At 48.2% G+C, this 17,425-nt stretch overlaps 1 protein-coding gene across 2 annotated transcripts in view; it reads left to right on the top strand.

Annotated features, from left to right (window-relative positions):
• Nucleotides 1-1,824: 1,824 nt before the first annotated feature.
• Igsf3 (immunoglobulin superfamily member 3) overlaps nt 1,825-17,425 on the top strand; it is a 91,724-nt gene continuing 76,123 nt past the window's right edge. Inside the window, exons 1-2 of one of the 2 annotated variants that reach the window (XM_021648494.2) lie at nt 1,825-1,949; nt 2,564-3,246. In XM_021648494.2, coding sequence (XP_021504169.1) covers nt 3,204-3,246 — 43 coding nt within the window. In that variant the 5' untranslated portion in view covers nt 1,825-1,949; nt 2,564-3,203. Of the gene's footprint in view, nt 1,950-2,388; nt 2,410-2,563; nt 3,247-17,425 lie in introns of those variants that run through there. The other variant, XM_060392973.1, reaches the window with a different exon arrangement.

The following is a 17,425-nucleotide window of genomic DNA, read 5'->3' as shown; positions in this document are numbered from 1 at the left end:
TGTGATAACTATTCAATTTGATACGATAGAAGTATTTATAGTTCAATTACATATGCAGATCAAACGCCAAGAGTTGTTTGGGGATACATGATAATTACAGAGCAGACTGCCTTCGAGAAATGTACAGCCAAGGGTGAGGGGAAAGGACAAATAAAGACTTTCCAATTATCCGGGTATCCCCCATGACAAGATCCTCATTGTCATGTGCAATGGAGGTATTGACTTTTGGGGGATGAGTGAGCTATAAGTATATTCATTTTGTTTGTGGATACATGTCCATATCTAGGCCATGTGTGCAGAACCCAGAGGACAACAACCTCAGACAAGGACGCTCAGGTGCCATCCGAATTCTTTTCTACAGCGTGGCTTCTGGGGGTCAGACTCAGGTCCTCACCTTTAATGGCAAGCGCTTTACCAAACGAGCAACCTCCCCAACCTATCAATGTATTCTTTCAGTGCTTTCCTGTCACACAGTCCAATAGGATGAAAATTCTCTGTAAGCCCCTCTCTGGGCTCTGAAATCTGCCGGACTTCTCAAACGGGAACCTTCATCCTCCTCCTCTGAATCCTGATCTCAGGTACTGAGCCTCTCTCACCCTCACCGAGACATTCCATGGAGCCCACCTCCTGCTGCCAAGGCCGGATCAACCCTCTCTGTCCCCTTAGCTGCCTGTGTGGTTACTTGCATTTCCTGGATCTTTCATCTGTCCTACACTATGACATCTTCAGACTTCCGGAAAACGCCCTCCACCCACTCTCCACTCTTAGGTCATGTGGTTTTTCTAAAATGCACGTCTGATTGCCCCAGTTCACTAATTGAACTGTTCATGGGTTTTTCTCCTGGACACAAGCTCAAGGCCCCTCTGGCTTCTGGATCTTTGTTATAGTCCTTCTTGTCAGTCTTCCTTCCGGTCTAGTTAGGGCTGCACAGAGCTTTCTGTCACAGGTCCTGAGTCTTTCCTCTCTGGGCCTGTAAAGGCATGTGTCCAGGGCCTGTGACTGTCCTCTGTACCTCCTCTCTCCCTGTGTTCTATTCCGTGGCTTTCCACTCAGTTTTCTCTAGGAGAAGGCGTCCTAGGCCTTAGCCTTGCTCTGCATCCCACTATAGTAACACAGGGTTGGGAGCCTTCCTCCACGCCATTTTTGCACGGCTCACTATTAGCGTCCCCAAATAGACCGCAAGCTCCGCAAGGGCAGTATGTCCAACCGTCTCTGGTGAGTCGGTTTAGCACTTCGTGCTCGGCAATACCGAATAAATATGGAGGCACCTGTACGGATAGCAGTTAGAAAATAACGACAGTTCATTTTTACCGAACGCTTTGGACAGATGAGGCATTTCGCTAAGTGCTTTACAAGTATGACACGGACATCTCACACAACCCTCTTCAGCAGAGGTTATGTACTCTGAGACAGATGAGCAAACTGAGGCATAGAGGATAAGGAACCAGCCTAAGGCCCTCAGCTACGAAGTGGAGGCCTCCTGGGTGAGAACCCCAGATTCGATGCTAGAGCGGAGCAAGCTGCTGGGGTGGGTTACAAAACCAGATTCAGGTCTCTAGCGAAGCGCTTTGCTATTGTTTATCGGGCGAAAGACACGCCCCCGGGGCCTGGGCTGTGGGAAAGGCCCACGGTGCGCGAACCCGGGGTTAACTTTCCATCAGCTCATCCCAGGTGGTCCGCAGCTGCGCGGGGGTGCAGCCTAAGGGCTCCGGGGCGGTGGGCGGGGCGTGCAGGGGGCGTGTCCCCGCGAGGCCACCGCCCTCTCCCCTGCTGGCCAGGCCGGGAGCTGCGGGCCAGGCCGGAGCTGGAGGGCGGGGCCTGGGGCGGGGCGGGAGCAGGGCAGCCAGAGCCGTTGCGGGAGGCGAGGAGGAAGCGGCGCGGCTCGGGAGGCGTGCGGGACGCGGACGGGAGGACGAGCGGCTGCCGGGAGCTGCGGGGGCCCGGGCGAGGTGGGCGCGGGCGGGCGCGGATCGGGGACGGGGGCGCGGGGACGGTGGCGTGTGTGTGGGGGGGGGATCGGCGTCCCGTCCCGGGCCCAAGCCCGTTCCTCAGTTGGACACGGAGCGCATGGAGCGGGCTCAGCCGGCCGCGAGCAGAGCTCCGGGCCCCCTTCTCGGTTGTCTTTTCTTTGCCAGCGTCTCAGAAGCAACCTCCGGGGAGGTAAAACAATAGCGGGCCACCTGGGACGCGGCGCGCCCCGGCTCCCACGGCCCCGCGCCCGGAGTCGCGGCCCCGCGCCAGCCCCGTGGCGACCCGCGCCGCCGAGGGTGGGGCTGCCCGCCGCGCCCCGCTCCGTGGACCGCGAAGCGGGGCAAAGCCCGCGAGTGAGAGGCGTTCGGTGAAAGTGTTTTGAGAACAATCGTAATTGCCCTGCTCTGGGCGGGGAAACTGAGGCGTGAGGCAGGGAAGGTAGGACTTGTACAAGGTCAGGAGGCACACATGGGCAGTTCTAGCCTAGGGAGGGGACCCGGCTGGCTTGGCTGGCCAGCCGGGCGCTCTGATCTCTCTCGGTCTTGGGGTGGTTGTGTTGGCCTTGGATCAACGTCTGTTGTGTTTGTTTTAGGAATCTGCCGGCTTTTGTGGGACCGCTCCCGGGCTACCGAATGCCAGCTTACTTCGTGTGCCCTGGGAGGTTCTGGGGCAGGTGACGGCACCGTGACCTATCCAACATGGATGGAGATGGACTTTTTGATGAAGAAACCCGAAGTGTCTTTACCAGTCAGGGTGGTTTGGCCGTCCAAGGTTTTTACAAAACCTGCCTGGTTCCCTCTGTGGGATCCGAATGAGAGAGATCTCAGACACCTTCACTGCGAAGCCAAGGACATTTCTGTATAATCAGCGGATGAAAGGGTTTTTCTCAGACTCTCTTTTCTCCCATTTTCCTTGAGGATTAATCCACCAGAATCCACAGTTCCTGTGGAGACTGCAAGGCATACAATGTGGCAGAAGCCTAGAGCGCCTTCGGAATTGCTCTGGACCCTGCCTTTAGCATAGAGGACTCTCAGACATATGCCACTCCCCTCCCCTGCCCCCAACTCCCTCCTTCTGATTACTTGTCTTTGACTGGTTCTCATTTTCCCCCGTGAAGTTCTGTTTCCAAACTGTTCCCCGGAGCTATAAGTGGATTGGCAGTAATGAGAGATTAGGCGGTGGGAGGAAGCACGGTGCCCTATGCTGTGTCCTTTTCCTGCTGCGCCGCCGACATGAAGTGCTTTTTCCCAGTGTTGAGCTGTCTGGCTGTGCTGGGTAAGTGACTGCTTATCAGTTCTTTGGCTGTGAAAGTTTAACCTGATCTCCTTGCTAATTCCTTGTGGTTCTCTCCCATCAACACTGGGTTTTGGGGGACAGTAGAGTGTAGCCAGAGTGTGACAAGGGAAGATTAAAGTACCAAGAGAGTTCGGGTTTTTTTTGACCCGGAAAGAATGGTGGAGATACTGGTTGTCTTTAAGCAGGAGTGTGTACTGTCCTGGGCCTTTGACTGTAGCCCTTCACCTGCAAGTCTGTGGCGTAGGGATGGTGTGTGGGTTGAGGGCTTCCAGTGTTTCCACTTTTGCGTTGGTCTGCTTTGGTTCCAGGGAAGTTACAACATAATTCTCACTCTGTTGGCACAGGTGGTTTGATGAACGAAGGTGCTTTTTTTTTTTTATTGTTGTTTTTGGAGGGGTAAGTGGGAGTGAGTGGGATGTGGCTGAAGGGATGCTTTGTTTTGCCCAAGAAGTCTGTAGGCTAAGTGTATATGAAGACACTAGTCCTGTGTCTCCAGACCAAGGGAGCCCAAGCTCACAGTCCTTGTGGGAGGTGAAGCTGGAGACACAGGAGTTGCCTGGCAAGGGGTGTTTTAGGATTGGTTTTCATGCCCTCAGAGAAGAAAGTCAGAAGGCTCAGAGTGGGAGGAAGAAACTGTGGTCTCAGGAGTGAGCCCTGACTGCTCTTCAGGCTCCCTCCCCAGGGTAGGTCCCCAAGCCCTGGTCCGTTCTGATGTCCAGCGCATCTCCACCATGTATCTTCCAGGGCTTCTGTTTACAGTAAAGCTGATAGCTGGCACCTGGTGCATCCTCTGCTCAGACCTCACGGAATGGACACACCCCCGTGTTCTCTGTGTGACTCCCTCTACATTCAGAGAAGCGAGTACTGCTGGCCCCTTGTTTCTCCGTTCTAGGTATCTTGCACTTCCGGAATTCATCCATGGAGGTTATCCATGTCTCCAAATTATCTGTACCTTTACAAAAGTTAACCGGTGTGTGGAGTGAGGATGGACTTTAGAGTTAGAGCCTTGAATTGCTATCGCAGCCTCATCTTGATTGATTGGCATGTGTCTCAATAGAACACCCAAAGACTGCAATTAAGGGATGTAAAATGTCCTAAAAAAAAAATCTTGATTGCCTTGCAACATGCTTGAAACTCAAATCACTACGTTCATTCAGTGGTGTTCAAACTTGGGTATAAGTTGTTGTCTTAAGGCATCTTAAAACACAGCAACAACAGCAACAACAACAACAAAATCCTTGATATTCAGACAGCCACCTCAGACCCGTGAAACCAAATTCACTGGAGTGGGACCAGAGATGGAATTGGTGTGTGAGTTCATTTTCATCAGTGCCGTCCCTTTCTTGTCCAGCACACATATGCACAGGCACACACACCTCCATCTGGTAGTGAGTTTGGTCCAGTTGTCCTGTTGTTAGGGTACGGAATCCCCATTTCTCCTGTGTGCTCAGGTAAAGGAAGTCAGGAGGTAGGCTTCCCTTGGCCAGTCTCTTAAGACTATATTTGTATATGTTGTACAGTATTTGTCATTGTGTCTCAGCTTGAATCAGCGGTGATTCATAGAGATTGAAAAGGACACAAACATGGAAAGCCCCACCTCCTACCCCACTCTCAGGCTTGGGTGTGTGTCTGAGGGGGCAGGTGGAGCTCAGGGCAGAGGGAGCCACCAACGGGAAAACAGGGAACTATGTATGACATTTGTGCCTTTCCTTTCTTTTCTTTTTTTTGGCTGTTGGAGAAATGTGAGGCTGCCTGCTGCTCTCCCTGCTGTTCGCTCTGTGGGCCCCTCTGTGGAGCCCTCTGTGGAGGGGAGGTGGAACCCTGGCACCTGGAGAGTGCTGTCATCTGCCCTTCACCTTCACCCCTGCGTGCAGACTGGGGGAAGCCGAGTCTCCAGGCAGCTGTGGAGGGTTCCGGGTGTGGAAGGCCGGATGAGTGTGAAAGTGTAGATGTTTGGAACTGTGGACAGGCACCCTAACCCTGTCCCATTCTGAGCCCCTCTGGGGGGACTCTCAAGGTCTTTGGCTGTCATCTGATGGCTAGAGAGGCCTGCCTTCTACTAGCCTAACCTGGGTGAAGCACAGGGTGTGTGGGGAGGGAACAGAACCACACTCCAGTCTTACTTCCTGCTGGCTGCCTGGTGTGGTCTGATTCATGTGTCCGCATTCTTGCAGTGTACTAATGTGAATTAGTGTGAAGTGTGAATTTAAAACGGTAAAGGATCCCGTGGTTTTGAAGCCTTGTGGATCACATACCTGGAATAAAATTGTATAAAAGCTGAGTCAGGCTAAGGGCTGTGAAAGCCAAGCGGAGAGTGGACACTTTCTTCCAGAAACACTACATTTGAGATTGAGGATCTATGAGCATCTGTGATGGGACCATAGGGCGAGTCAGTGAGATGTATGTGGCGTTAGGCCTGAGCGTCTCTGCTTCCTTCCCTTGCCAGTGTCTGGAGTTTGATTCAGGTTCCTCCTCTATTGCCTGTATACGGCACTGATAATTCAAGTCTTTGTCCCCGTTCTCCTGACTGCTGGGTCTCCTGTCCTTTTGCAGTCCCAGGTGGCTCCTCAGCCACTGGCTGCCACCACCCCCTCCTTTCCATACCGAAGGCATCATAGGCCTGGGCTGGTGAGCAGCAAAATTTCCACTGCTAGGAAAGGATGGAACCAGAGGGGCAGAGGGTGAGAGGGAGAGTGAGGGCTCATCTGAGTGTGAGGAAGAGGGGATGGGCAGGGAGAGTGGGGGTGACTGGAACCATTTCTGTGCCTGGGAGCACCTCCTGTGTGTAAATATGACATGGAAAGAAGGCATGAAGAAAGGAGGGGTTGTGTCTTTTTGAACAGGAAGAGACCACTCTGGAAAGAAGCACGTGGGCTGTAGGCGCAGAAAGCATGGTTCGATTTTGTGTACCATGAAGAGCTGTACTTCCCAGAACAGTTGGGAAGTAGCTTTGAAAGAGTTAGCTGTGAGAAATTCAGGAGACAGCTACCTCTGGATCAACACAGGAGAACATCTGGATGGTTAATGGGCCTTCGTGTTCTTCTCCAGCGAACCCATACGCTTCATAGAGTGTGGGGAGCCTTCTGTTTGAACAGGATGGGGTCAAGTTATCACTTACTTCCACTTATTAGGCAGAGGCCAGAGGACGCTTCCGAAAGAGATGGAAGGAAACTTTGATGTTTTGATAGGCATGAACTCAGAGACCAGATCAAGGTGATCAAAGGCAAAAGAGAAGGAAGAAGCAGATGACGGAGAAGGAGGAGGGGGGTTTGCGTCATTCAGGGGCAGGCTCTAAAGCAGGGAGGGAGGGATGAGCATCTTGATTAATGGATGACGCAGCACTGCTGGTCCTACCTCTTTTGGAAAAGTGGTTTGCTTCATCAGATCACCGGATGAAGGTGTTGGAGAAAGGAGTGCTTGTCAGGACGGGACTGGTTAGGATGTCTTTTTTGGTGGCCTGCTTATAACAAAACATCTGACATAACTAACTCAGAAAAGGTTCATCTGGGCTCGCAGTTGGCTCTATTGCTTTTGGGCAGAGCAGCTTGGTGGGGGTGGGCAGGCAAAAACAGTCACCTTATCGCCAAGGAGTGAAAAAGGAGAAGGAGCTAGGCTGTACTGTATTTTTTAAGGACCTGTTCTCAGTGTCTGGAAGACTTCCCACTAGGCCCCGCCTCTGAAAGGTATTGCCTTCTCCCAACATCCCATGGTCCAAACCTTTGGGTGTATAAGGGTCATTTAAGATCTAAACAATAGCATATTGAGACGGTAAAAATGGTTGAGTGATCTCTGTGCCCAGGGCTGTCTTCTGTCCCTTTTGTTAGACCGTTCATTGCAGCAAGGCTATGGTTATTACTACAGCAATGCTAATACCAGTTCTCTGAACTCCAGTCCTTACTGTGAACCAAGCCTACCATTGAGTCCCCAGAGCAACCCTCGGCAATAGCTACCTTCATTTTCATCCTTTTATAGATGGGGATGCTGAAGCCCAAGAAGATTAAGTGAGTCTCCTAAGAAGGACTGCTGGCCAGGTTAATGCATTGCATGCTATTCGGGCCCCAGGCTCCTTCTGGCTTGTTTCCTGTGCACGGCATTTACTCTCCATATTTCCTCAGGGTCTAGTATGGCCATTCTGGCTCCCGCCATCAGGAGGAAAGAAAGGACTAATGAAGGATTCATAATGAATCTTACATAGTAAGGATAGTTACCAGAAGGTCTGTACATTTCTTCTGCTTATATTCTCATTGGCTTGAACTTGGACAGAAGGGCTGCAAGGAAGTCTGGGAAGTATGCTCCTTCTGAGTGCCGGGGCCATGCTTAAAACCTGGGGCTGTATTGCTTTAAGGAGAGGGAAGGTTTTGGGTAAGTATCGGGCTCCGCCATGGCCACAAGCTTGTAAGCGGCAGAGCAGAGTACTGAAGCCAGGACTGTCAGTTCCAAGTCCCTTATTCTTTTACCAAACAGTCAGTACCTTCTGTGAGTGAGGCCCAGGCTCTGGCCAATGAGGAGCCTCCTTGGGAAGACATGAGCTAGACAAACCAACAGTTGTTGTTGAGGAAGCGACAGAAGCCAGCATGTAATTACAAAGAACACGTGTGGCATTCACAGTGAGTACTGTGTTTATTGGGTGTTCTGTGCCAGCACTTCCCATACCGTGGCCTTCTGTGTAAAGTGCGTAAGGATGGTCTCCGTACACGAGCCCTAGGACTGTCCTGTGTTTGCCACCAAGTGAGCAGAAGTTCAGTTAATTTGGGGCAAGTGGGTTCACAAGGTAAATATACGTGGTTTAGCTTGGTTGGCTTTGCAGAGCTGGGGCTGGATCTCAAAGCCTGGACATCCCGGGTACCGTGGTATCCATTGAGTTACATTCCCAGCCCTCACAAAGTAAATACTGTTTTCCTATTGGCCGCCACGCTCATGTTGAGGAGCTTCAAAGTTGAGGGGGAGGAAGTAACTGCTCTGGTAAGAGCTGGAAGTTGGCAGGGTCAGGATTTGAACTGATGTTTTGGATCGTAGCACTCAAGCCTACATTCTACCAAATAGGGCTTCTGGATCTTTTCTGATCTGTGTGAATCCTTTGGGTAGTCTGGTGAACCTAAGCATAGCATTTAAAAATATATAAATTACTCCCATAAAGGAAATTAATTATATTGAAATAGAGCTATCAAAATGTTTAAAAAGAACTATGTGATATGGTAACATGCCTCTTTAATAACACATTAAACTACCAGTCCCTGACAGCGAATGTAATAAGCATTAGTGTTGATATAGCGACTAGTGTTTGGTATTTTGGGGATGTATGGACTTCATTGGGTATGAAAGTATGTGATTTCTACTTGGAGAAATAACTGATTCTAGAAACATTACTAGGGATTGGTAAGGTTCACTTAGAGGCTAGTGAGAATAAAGATACAATTTCCCACTTCAGGCTCACATGCCTCCTGAATTCTCCCCACAGACTGGCAGGGTTCAAAAGCAAGCCAGCTACATAGTGATGGTTGAGGGAGAAACTCATTCTAATTCCTAAATGTTGGCTTTCAATTTAAGGAAATTTAGATCACCTGTGCATCAATGCCTCCTTGATTTTTAAAGACTCTCCCAGTATTTAGAATGGGCAGGGTGGAGGGGTGGGCAGGAGTCAGCAGTTATAATGGTGGGGGATGGGCATGACTTTTTATGGGCTGAAGAGTCCCAGTGACCTGATGTTGAAGCAGAAGCTTCCGGTTTAGGTTGTATGATGCTAGGTAGAGGGTTGTTGTAGATTGTAATGAACTTGGGATTTGGATCTAGAAACCAGAGCCCAGACTGCTGTCAGGGTAGGTGGGAGTAGGGGTGCTGGAACTGATGGAAAGGTCTCCAGGTGAGAATGGTGGTGCTCACTGGCCATGGGTACCCCATGCATCACTTCTGGGCTCACATTTTTTAGCTTCCTCTGAGAGTTCCTCATTTGCCACAAGCAGACACCTGTTTCTTTGAGGCTTCATAGTGAAGCACAGCAATTCCTTATAAAACGTTGATTTTTCAATTTAAGGAAATTTAGGACACCTGTGTGTGAATGCCCCCTGATTTTCAAAGAAATGAGCTGTTACATAAAAATCAAGCATGTAGTTGTGGAAAATCACATGTTGCCAAATTCCCTCACCAAGAACCGTTTATTAAGTGACTAATTGTGAACCGCAGATGCAGGTACTAAACAAAGAGGAGAGCAGAGGCCCTCCTTTAACCAGAAGTGAGAGTTTTTGTTTTCAAATTTGCTTTCAGATGGGCAAAACTCACAGGCTGGAGGTGTATTCAGTTTAGTTTCCAAGCAGTTATCCACCCAGTCTCTACATTTTTTTTTTTTCATCTATAATTATAGTAGCAGGAGAGAATGATGAGCCTGGGACCCTGCAAGATCCTAAATCGAAGACTGAATTATATTAACTCTGCCCAGCTGGAAGGTGGTCAGATGCATTTTAAAAAGCTTTATAATAGGCTTTATAATGATGAGAGTTCAGGCGAAGTTTCTGCCCAGCCCTGTAATTAGGTCCACCGGATAGTGTCTTCTCCACCATCCAGGTGAGGCTTTGTTGGCATGCCCAGTCCTCTAGGGCATGATAATGTAAGTCAGCGCTTCTCAGTCTTCCTAGTGCTGAGACCCTTTAGTACAGCTCCTCATGTGTGGTGACCCCCGCCCATAAAATTTATTTTTGTTGTTACTTCATAGCTGTAATTTTGCTACTGCTATGAATTGTAAGGTAAATATCTGATATGCAGGTTATCTGAAAGGGGCCCCAGGGGGTCACAGCTCACAGGTTGGGAATTGCTGATCCAAGGCCGCCAGAGATACAAAGGGTAAATTGACTGGCCAACAGGCTGGCTACTACTGACATCTCGTACTCTTAGAGGATGCATGTCTTGTTGGGCGTGGGGAGGTTAGGCTGGTGTGTGCTTCTTTTCGGGCTAGCAAGAACAGGGACTTTTTTGTGTTTTTTTTTTTTTTTCAGCAGAGGAAGCTGGTAGAGAAGCTGTTCATTGGTCCACCCAGAAATGCTTTCTGGAACAGCTTAAAATGTAGACATTTTCCTAAGTAGGAGGGGAGTGACATTTCTGGCAGGACTGTGATGCTTCTAGGAGGGTAGGTAAGCCTGTCACTGAGCCAGGCCCTCCTAGTGCTGTTTGGTAAGAATTGGAGCAGGCAGTTGGTAGGAAAACTGGGTTTTGGGGTCAAAGACAGGTGGAAGAGATCAGAAAGTTGTCATTGGAAATCTGGCAGGTCACTGGGAAAAGTGGTCAGGGAGTTCCCAGGTGGTCGCCCAAGGTGGAGGGGTCCAGAGATGGAAGGAAATGTTCACGCCTGCTCCTGAACCAGACAAAAGTTCTCAGTTCTTCATTCTCTGTTCGTTACCTGATAATCAGAGCGAAAGTGGCCTATAGAACTGGGAATTCAAAGAAGGCAGTGTCTTGTCTGTCCCCCCCCCGCCTTGTCTGCAGGTGTTTACACGAACACTCTATTGAAACAGGGAAAAATGAACCCCAAACTGATGCTGGTCAGGTGTTCTTTCTGGGCCGATTCTCCGATGCTGTTTGCCCACGCTTGCCTTAAGTTGCTGTTATTTTGCATACAGATCAGTTTTTGTCTGTCGAGACACTGTCTGATACTCCAGAGGGTTGTCTGCTGCCACACCCTGTGTGTGGTGACCTCTGCTCTCTCCGGGGCATGGGTCTAGAGGCAGACTTCGAACCCCCGCTTCTCCAGGATCTGTTCTGTCACTCCACAAGAGCTGCCCATTTTGAAATCTTTTCCTCAGAGACAGAGTCTATTAAGTAATAATTAGTGTGCCTTTCGGTAGGTGATAATCAGGAGGGTAGCTCACCTGCAGATGATCCTGCTGTCAGGCCTTTGCTGTGGGCTGCAATGGTGGCCGAAGTCCACACACACCTGTCTGTGGGTGTGTTGGCACTTTTCCCCTGGTCTGGGAGTGGTGGCACTGGCAAGCGTTTCAGAATCTTCAAGGTGCTAGTTTCCTGACCACAAGTGCGGCTTGAGGCCTCTACGGTCTTGGGTAACTCAGTGGTGTGCATCCCTTACTTGCATTCCTCACCTTGATCCACTGAGCCAGGAAGCACTCTCAGTGGAGAGCTGGAGAGGAGCCTGGGGCTCAGTTATCACCTGGTGCTGCAGGTCAAACTGCTCCTGCCCTGCCCAGCCCTGAGGACTTACTGTTTGCTAGAAGACTTCTAGAGAATGTACACATTGCATAATCAAAACACGGAGTCAGGCTCTATAGGTATGTGTGAGTCTTATGTCCAAAGGGGAAGCAAAGAGAGAAAGGGAAAGCAGACTTCTGGAGAGGGAAATGCCATAGTCTCTTAGGTAGGATCCACCTACAGGAAATAGAGAGGTTTTTTTTTGTTTTGTTTTTTTGGTTTTTGTTTTTGTTTTTGTTTTTTGTTTTTCCCCCAAACAGAGCATTTGGTTTGAATTAAGCCATTAATTTCAATAGTTAATAAAATGCTGTAGGCAAGAATATTGTATAGAAGTAGAGAATGAGATACTGGTTTTAATTTAGATGATAGTGTATATTTTCTTCACAAATTTTTTTTTTTTTTTTAATTTTGAAGCTTTTGTTTTTTTTTTTTTTTTGGCAGAGGTAACAAGACCATAATTCTGGTGTAAGATATATAGGAGGTGGGGCTGGCTGGGGGCTGGCTGGGGGCTGGTGGGGGCTGGCTGGGGGCTGGCTTCGTGGTAGAGCACTGGCTTTACGTGCAGGAGTGGCTGAGCGTGTCATCGCTAACACTGAAGGAAAGAGAAAAAGAAACACAGAAATTAAAACGTGCACATCCGATCTTTGTTCCACACTCCTTATTGGTTTTGATATATCTTCCTGATGATTAGTATATCGTCTCTCAGTCTGTGTGTATGCTCAAATGCACATTTTTCTGACATAAATGGAGCCATCAGAACGTTCTGTTCCACAACATGATTTTAAAGGGGTGATTTACCTCACTTCTTTTTTTTTTTTTCCAGGCTTAATTTTATAGTCATATCAGAACTGATTTGCTTATTTTATAGCTAGCTGAAGCTGTAATTTGTGAAGTCACCGGGGAATCGTGAACTCAATCAGTAGCTATACAACAGAATAATTTCGTCTCCCTATCATCAGGAGACCAAGAGTCATAATAAAAACACTGGCCTTACATAGCAGTGTATTTAGTGAGGATAATCGACTTGTTTATCCTGAGTATTTTCTCTGAAAAACACATAAATTTGACAAATTAAGTACATTCATGTCTTACTGACCAGTTTGTCATAATGTCAAAATCACATTAGATTAAAAGGAAACTCTCTGAGAATTTATTAAGGAGACAGCTGTAACACTGGGTTATGTGTCTGACTCAACCAGACGTTCTTGAACTGCAAGAGAACCGAGTTTTCCATTTCCACATGGTTTCCCCAACTCACAGTGGGGGCGACCAGCCTCCAGTCAGGTAGGAGGGGCCCCCACTTAAGACATTCCGGCAAGGAAGAGAACTTCTCCCTGCTGCCTGCAGTGTGGCTGCTGCGGCTACGGCTATCTTAGGCTCACTGTTATGACTGCGCAGCCTGGCTCACCTTTCCACTTTTAAGAATAGCTGCTATTTGGGAGGGATGGTTCTTGAATTCACATATCATAGTGGAGAATCTTAAACATCAGAGCCTGACCTCCTCTTACCCTTCTGAGACCACCGGAGGAGCCCTCTTCTGTTAGAATCTACTTTAAGACTCCCCAAAACCTTTTATCCAACAAATATTCAAGTGCCTACTCCAAGTGCTCATTGTTCCGTTATCTCAAATGCCACAGAATTGAAAGCTAACACCATGACGGCCATTTTAACAAGTCACCTGATAAGTATTTTTGATCTTTAATAAATAGGGCGATTAATTAAAAACTTAGTGATACAAAGGGCCTCTCTCTTCACCTCTCTCCCTCTCCCTCTGCCTTCCCCTCCCCTCTTTCTCTATCCCCAAGGTAAGTCTGTTTTCTGGCTGTCACTTTGATGTCCTTTCTTCCCATCCTCCCCCCTTAGTTTTTAATGCCCATGAATTATGAATACCCAGGGCAACCCATGACAAAGGACCTTTAGGGAAAGGATTTAGAATATTGCTCATGTGGGGAGATGGAAGTAGTAGATGGTACAGGGATGATTCTTTCTGTTGAAATACGCAAGTATCTTGAGCCCTGGAAATGTGGACTCTTCCCCTTGACTGCTGAGATGGGATTGACTGTTGGTGACTGCTGGGGATGCTGTCTGGATACAGGAATTGACCTTCCATTGGCTGTTGGGGATGCTGTCTAGATATGGAGACTGTTGTCTTTGCTAGGATGCTGTTGGGCTATGAGGGCACTGACTGTTGGGGATGTTATCTGGATGTGTGGACTGATTTTTTTATTGACTGTTGGGAATGTCATCTTTCTTGGGGAATTGGGAGTTTCACCCTTGCTTCTGAATTTCTAGGAAATCAGAATAAAAGAGAAATAGAAAAGGGCAACCTTCCCATCGGACAGGAGACAGTGTCCACACCAGGCTTTCTCCATGTATTGGAGTGTTGGTTAGGTTTAGTCCTCTTCTTCACTTTCTGTCTGTCCTGTCTCCCTGCCCTGCGACTTCTGTCAGGAAGGCCACAGCACGGCTGGCCCTATCCTTGCCAGGCATCCTTAGAACCCTGGTGGCAACTCTGAGAAGGCACACTGCACTGTTTTCCTGTGTTCCTGTCAGACTACAAGGTAGCCAGAGGCTCTCCCTTTGTCAGGGACCTCTTAAGTCTGAAGGTTTGAGCTGCTTAAACACTGCCTGGTGGACATGGCCGTGGCCCAACATAAGCAGCTGCTGCCCCGAGAGCTTCTCTGTTAGGTCTGCTTGCTCCCTGAGAGCAGTGCTTGCCTGAGGCCACCCTTCCTCACTGGTTTTGTTTGGCAGTGGGAATTCTGCCACACAGATGGATGCACACTTGTTATCTTATGGGGGGGGGTATGCATCTGTTCCAGGCTTACCCCCAAACTAGACAGCCCTTTCTGACTGCTTAGAGATGATTTGCTGGACAGTTTTATATTGTTTTCTGGTTCTTAAGAATGAAAAACTGCACACTGAACAGTCCTGTGGACTGTGTTGTATTATCACATTGTGAAGAAAAAGCAAGACTCCATTCTGAGTGCTCTGCTTGGCTCTTTCTCTGTCCCTCTCTGGGAATGGGCGACAGTCTCTGGCTAGGAGACTGGAACAGTAGGCTTCTGGGAGGGAGATGATAAAACCAGAACTAATGTGTCCGTAGACTTGAATTTATTTCAAGGACGCTGGCAGATCTCCTGTGTGGTCCTCTTAATTATAGGGGTAAATTATTCTAGAGGTGAAGAAAAGGCTGGTGGTGGTCTTGAGGGAGGAGAGTGAGGGGGTGGAAGAAGAACTGGAAAATTTTCCTAACATCATCTTTGCACATTGGCTTTGTCGTACTTAAAATATCACATGAGATAAACTGCCTTTCCACTCTTGCCCCAGCACAGAGGATCTGTACCTTCCCATATTTGGTTTTTGGGGAGAACAGGGCCTCATTTGGGGATAAATCCAGATTCCATCTCTGCTGTCTCTGTTTTGGGGAAAGGAAGTGAATATTAGGAGCCTGGCATTGTAGCTGAACACGTGATTCCCTTACATGCCTCCCCACCACTGTTATTCAGCTCCTGTCCCAGAGCTGGTGCTGTGCCCATCAGGAATCCGACTCTTGCTTTCTTCTGCAAATTTTCCCTTTTGCCAATGCATAGGCATTTGGCTTTAATCAAGGAGGCTTTTACTCTGTGATCTGTGGCAGGGATGACTGAAGTCATGGAGAGGATTTTAAGTAACTAATCTCTTAAGACATTCAGAACCTAATCTCCCCAGCCCATGAGCATCCTGCCTGCATCTGGGAGATTTGTGAGGGCTCTGCAGAGAAGGACGGATGGGGCCTGGCTTCTTTGGAAAGGCCTGGTGTCTTTCTGGCTGGCGGCAGGTCACTGACACAGGAGCAAGGCCTGATGTTCATTCGTCAACAGAGTTCAGGATGCCCCATGAGTGTGACCACCGTGCTACTAGTGCTACTAAGTCTCTGTGCCAGCACCCAGAACGATAAGAAGCCAAACTGGAGTGAAGATGTCATCCTGGTTCACTCATGATTCTGCAGTGTGTGTCCAGAGCTCGCTTCCAGGGAAGATGCTGAAAATACATCAGAGGCCGGCTGCCCGCAAATGAGATTGGGTTCATCAAAACATCAGAGGTGCAGGATCTGACATTTCCATGTGCTTTGCTTACAGTTTGGATGTCACCTCACACGGATGCTATGTGCCGCACTAAATTGGATTACAGTGGCTCTGCAGGTTGTCATGTATTGATTTTCTGTTTCTATCTACTTTGAATGTGAGCTCACATTTCCACTACCAAAGGTACCCTTTGAAAGAATTTGGCTCAGGATCCTGAATGAAGACTCAGTCATTTCTCTTGGTAAAATGATCAAATGCCTAACAGTGTAAACTAATGAAGAAGATTAGTTCAAATTAGTGAAATGCCTGAATTACCAAATATTTTTCAAGAAATTCACTGTTATTACTTGTAAGTAAATATTGTAACTCAGACTAGGCTAATGGAGTGCCTAATAAAGATCCTTGGGGGAGCTGCTATAGGAGAGAAGCAGGAATGATTTGCAATTAGCAGACCCATTGTTGATGCAAATGGAGTTTCTGAAATACTAGATTGTGCCCGAGAACCGTTTGTTCTCCTAAGTATTTTAAATGGTCCCCGTGAAACTCCCGGATGCTGGTAGTTTATATGCTGTGTTAAGATCTGTATTGTGAAGACGGAACTCAGCCGTGTTGGCAGCATCAGAGCTTTCATGTTAGTGATGCCCTTGATCCTTGCCTCCTGAAGATTAGGTTAGTTTCCCTTCCACATGCTTCCTTCCACACACTTATATCTGTCTGTCATGATACCAGTCAATACATTTGATGCATGTGTAATGTGTTCTGTGTGCTTGGCAATGAGTAAATGGAGAGGACTCGGCAGTGCTAGCCTATACAGTCCTAGCAGGTGGTTCATGGAGACGCCATTTATAGACCCAAGCATAAGCGGATTGGTGCACTTGTCACTGGTGACATCACTGAGGCTAAACTGTGGATTACTTTGTAATTAGTGCACCCTCCTTCTTAACAGAGTTTGCATCTGTTACTTGCTGTAGTGTCTCAAGATTCTCGCTCTTGCCTGACACAGACACAGGGTTGATATTAAGATGAGCTGTATGATGTTACCAGTTTCAGATTAGAAAAAGAGACAAGTATCAGCAGGGACATAGGTTCAACCTAGTAATTGCTCAGTTAGTATGTATTAAAGGTCGAATGCATAAATAGCATGATCCATGTGTGTCCAACTTTTAGATATTGCAATGTGACTGTCATTTACAAAGGTGATGCCAGAACATGGTGCAGTTAAGTTAAAAAAAAATCGTATAATGCGTTGAGTAAAGTTATGATGTTGTGCTTGGCCATTCGCATGCAGTCGCTGCTGCGTGCAGGCTGTGGGCTGTGGGTTGGACAGGCCTGCTGGTTCACATCTTAGGATTTCATGCAGTTCTCTTTAGCCAAGGAAGTGTCAGCTTCATTATTTAGAAAGGAATCCCTAAACCTCAAGTAGCTAGAATGTGTAGTCTTCTGACACAGCTTAGGGACATGGGGTGAGTGGTGGGGTGCTGAAGAACCTTACTTTCTATGTGTTTCCCCTGAAGTTTTTTAGTTCCCTTTACATTCCATGTGGGGACATGTGTATTTGGGGTCTGGGGTGCTGTCGATACCCAGACCAGCTCTCCTGCACCTGTGCATTCACTGACAGATTTGTGAGGCCACAGAGCTGTCGTTTGGATCTTCACTGTCCCTCAAAGGCCTATGTGATAAAGATTGGGTCACCGACCTGTGATGCTGTTGGGAAGCCATGAAACCTTGTATGGGGTGTGGCTTAATGGGAGGAAGTTAGGTCTTAGGACCATGCTCTTCAAAAGGCCACTTTCTTTTATGTCTTTATTTCCTAGCCCCCATGAGGTTAGCCCCCGGTATCTACCTTTGTTCCCTCCCGTGGTCATTTGCCTTGCCACCAGCCCAGAAGCAAAAGGACCAAG

Source organism: Meriones unguiculatus, chromosome 10, assembly GCF_030254825.1.
Source record: "Meriones unguiculatus strain TT.TT164.6M chromosome 10, Bangor_MerUng_6.1, whole genome shotgun sequence".
Classification (NCBI taxonomy): Eukaryota; Metazoa; Chordata; class Mammalia; order Rodentia; family Muridae; genus Meriones; species Meriones unguiculatus.
Note: the sequence above shows the minus strand (reverse complement) of the source record. Positions and strands in the feature narration are given on the sequence as shown.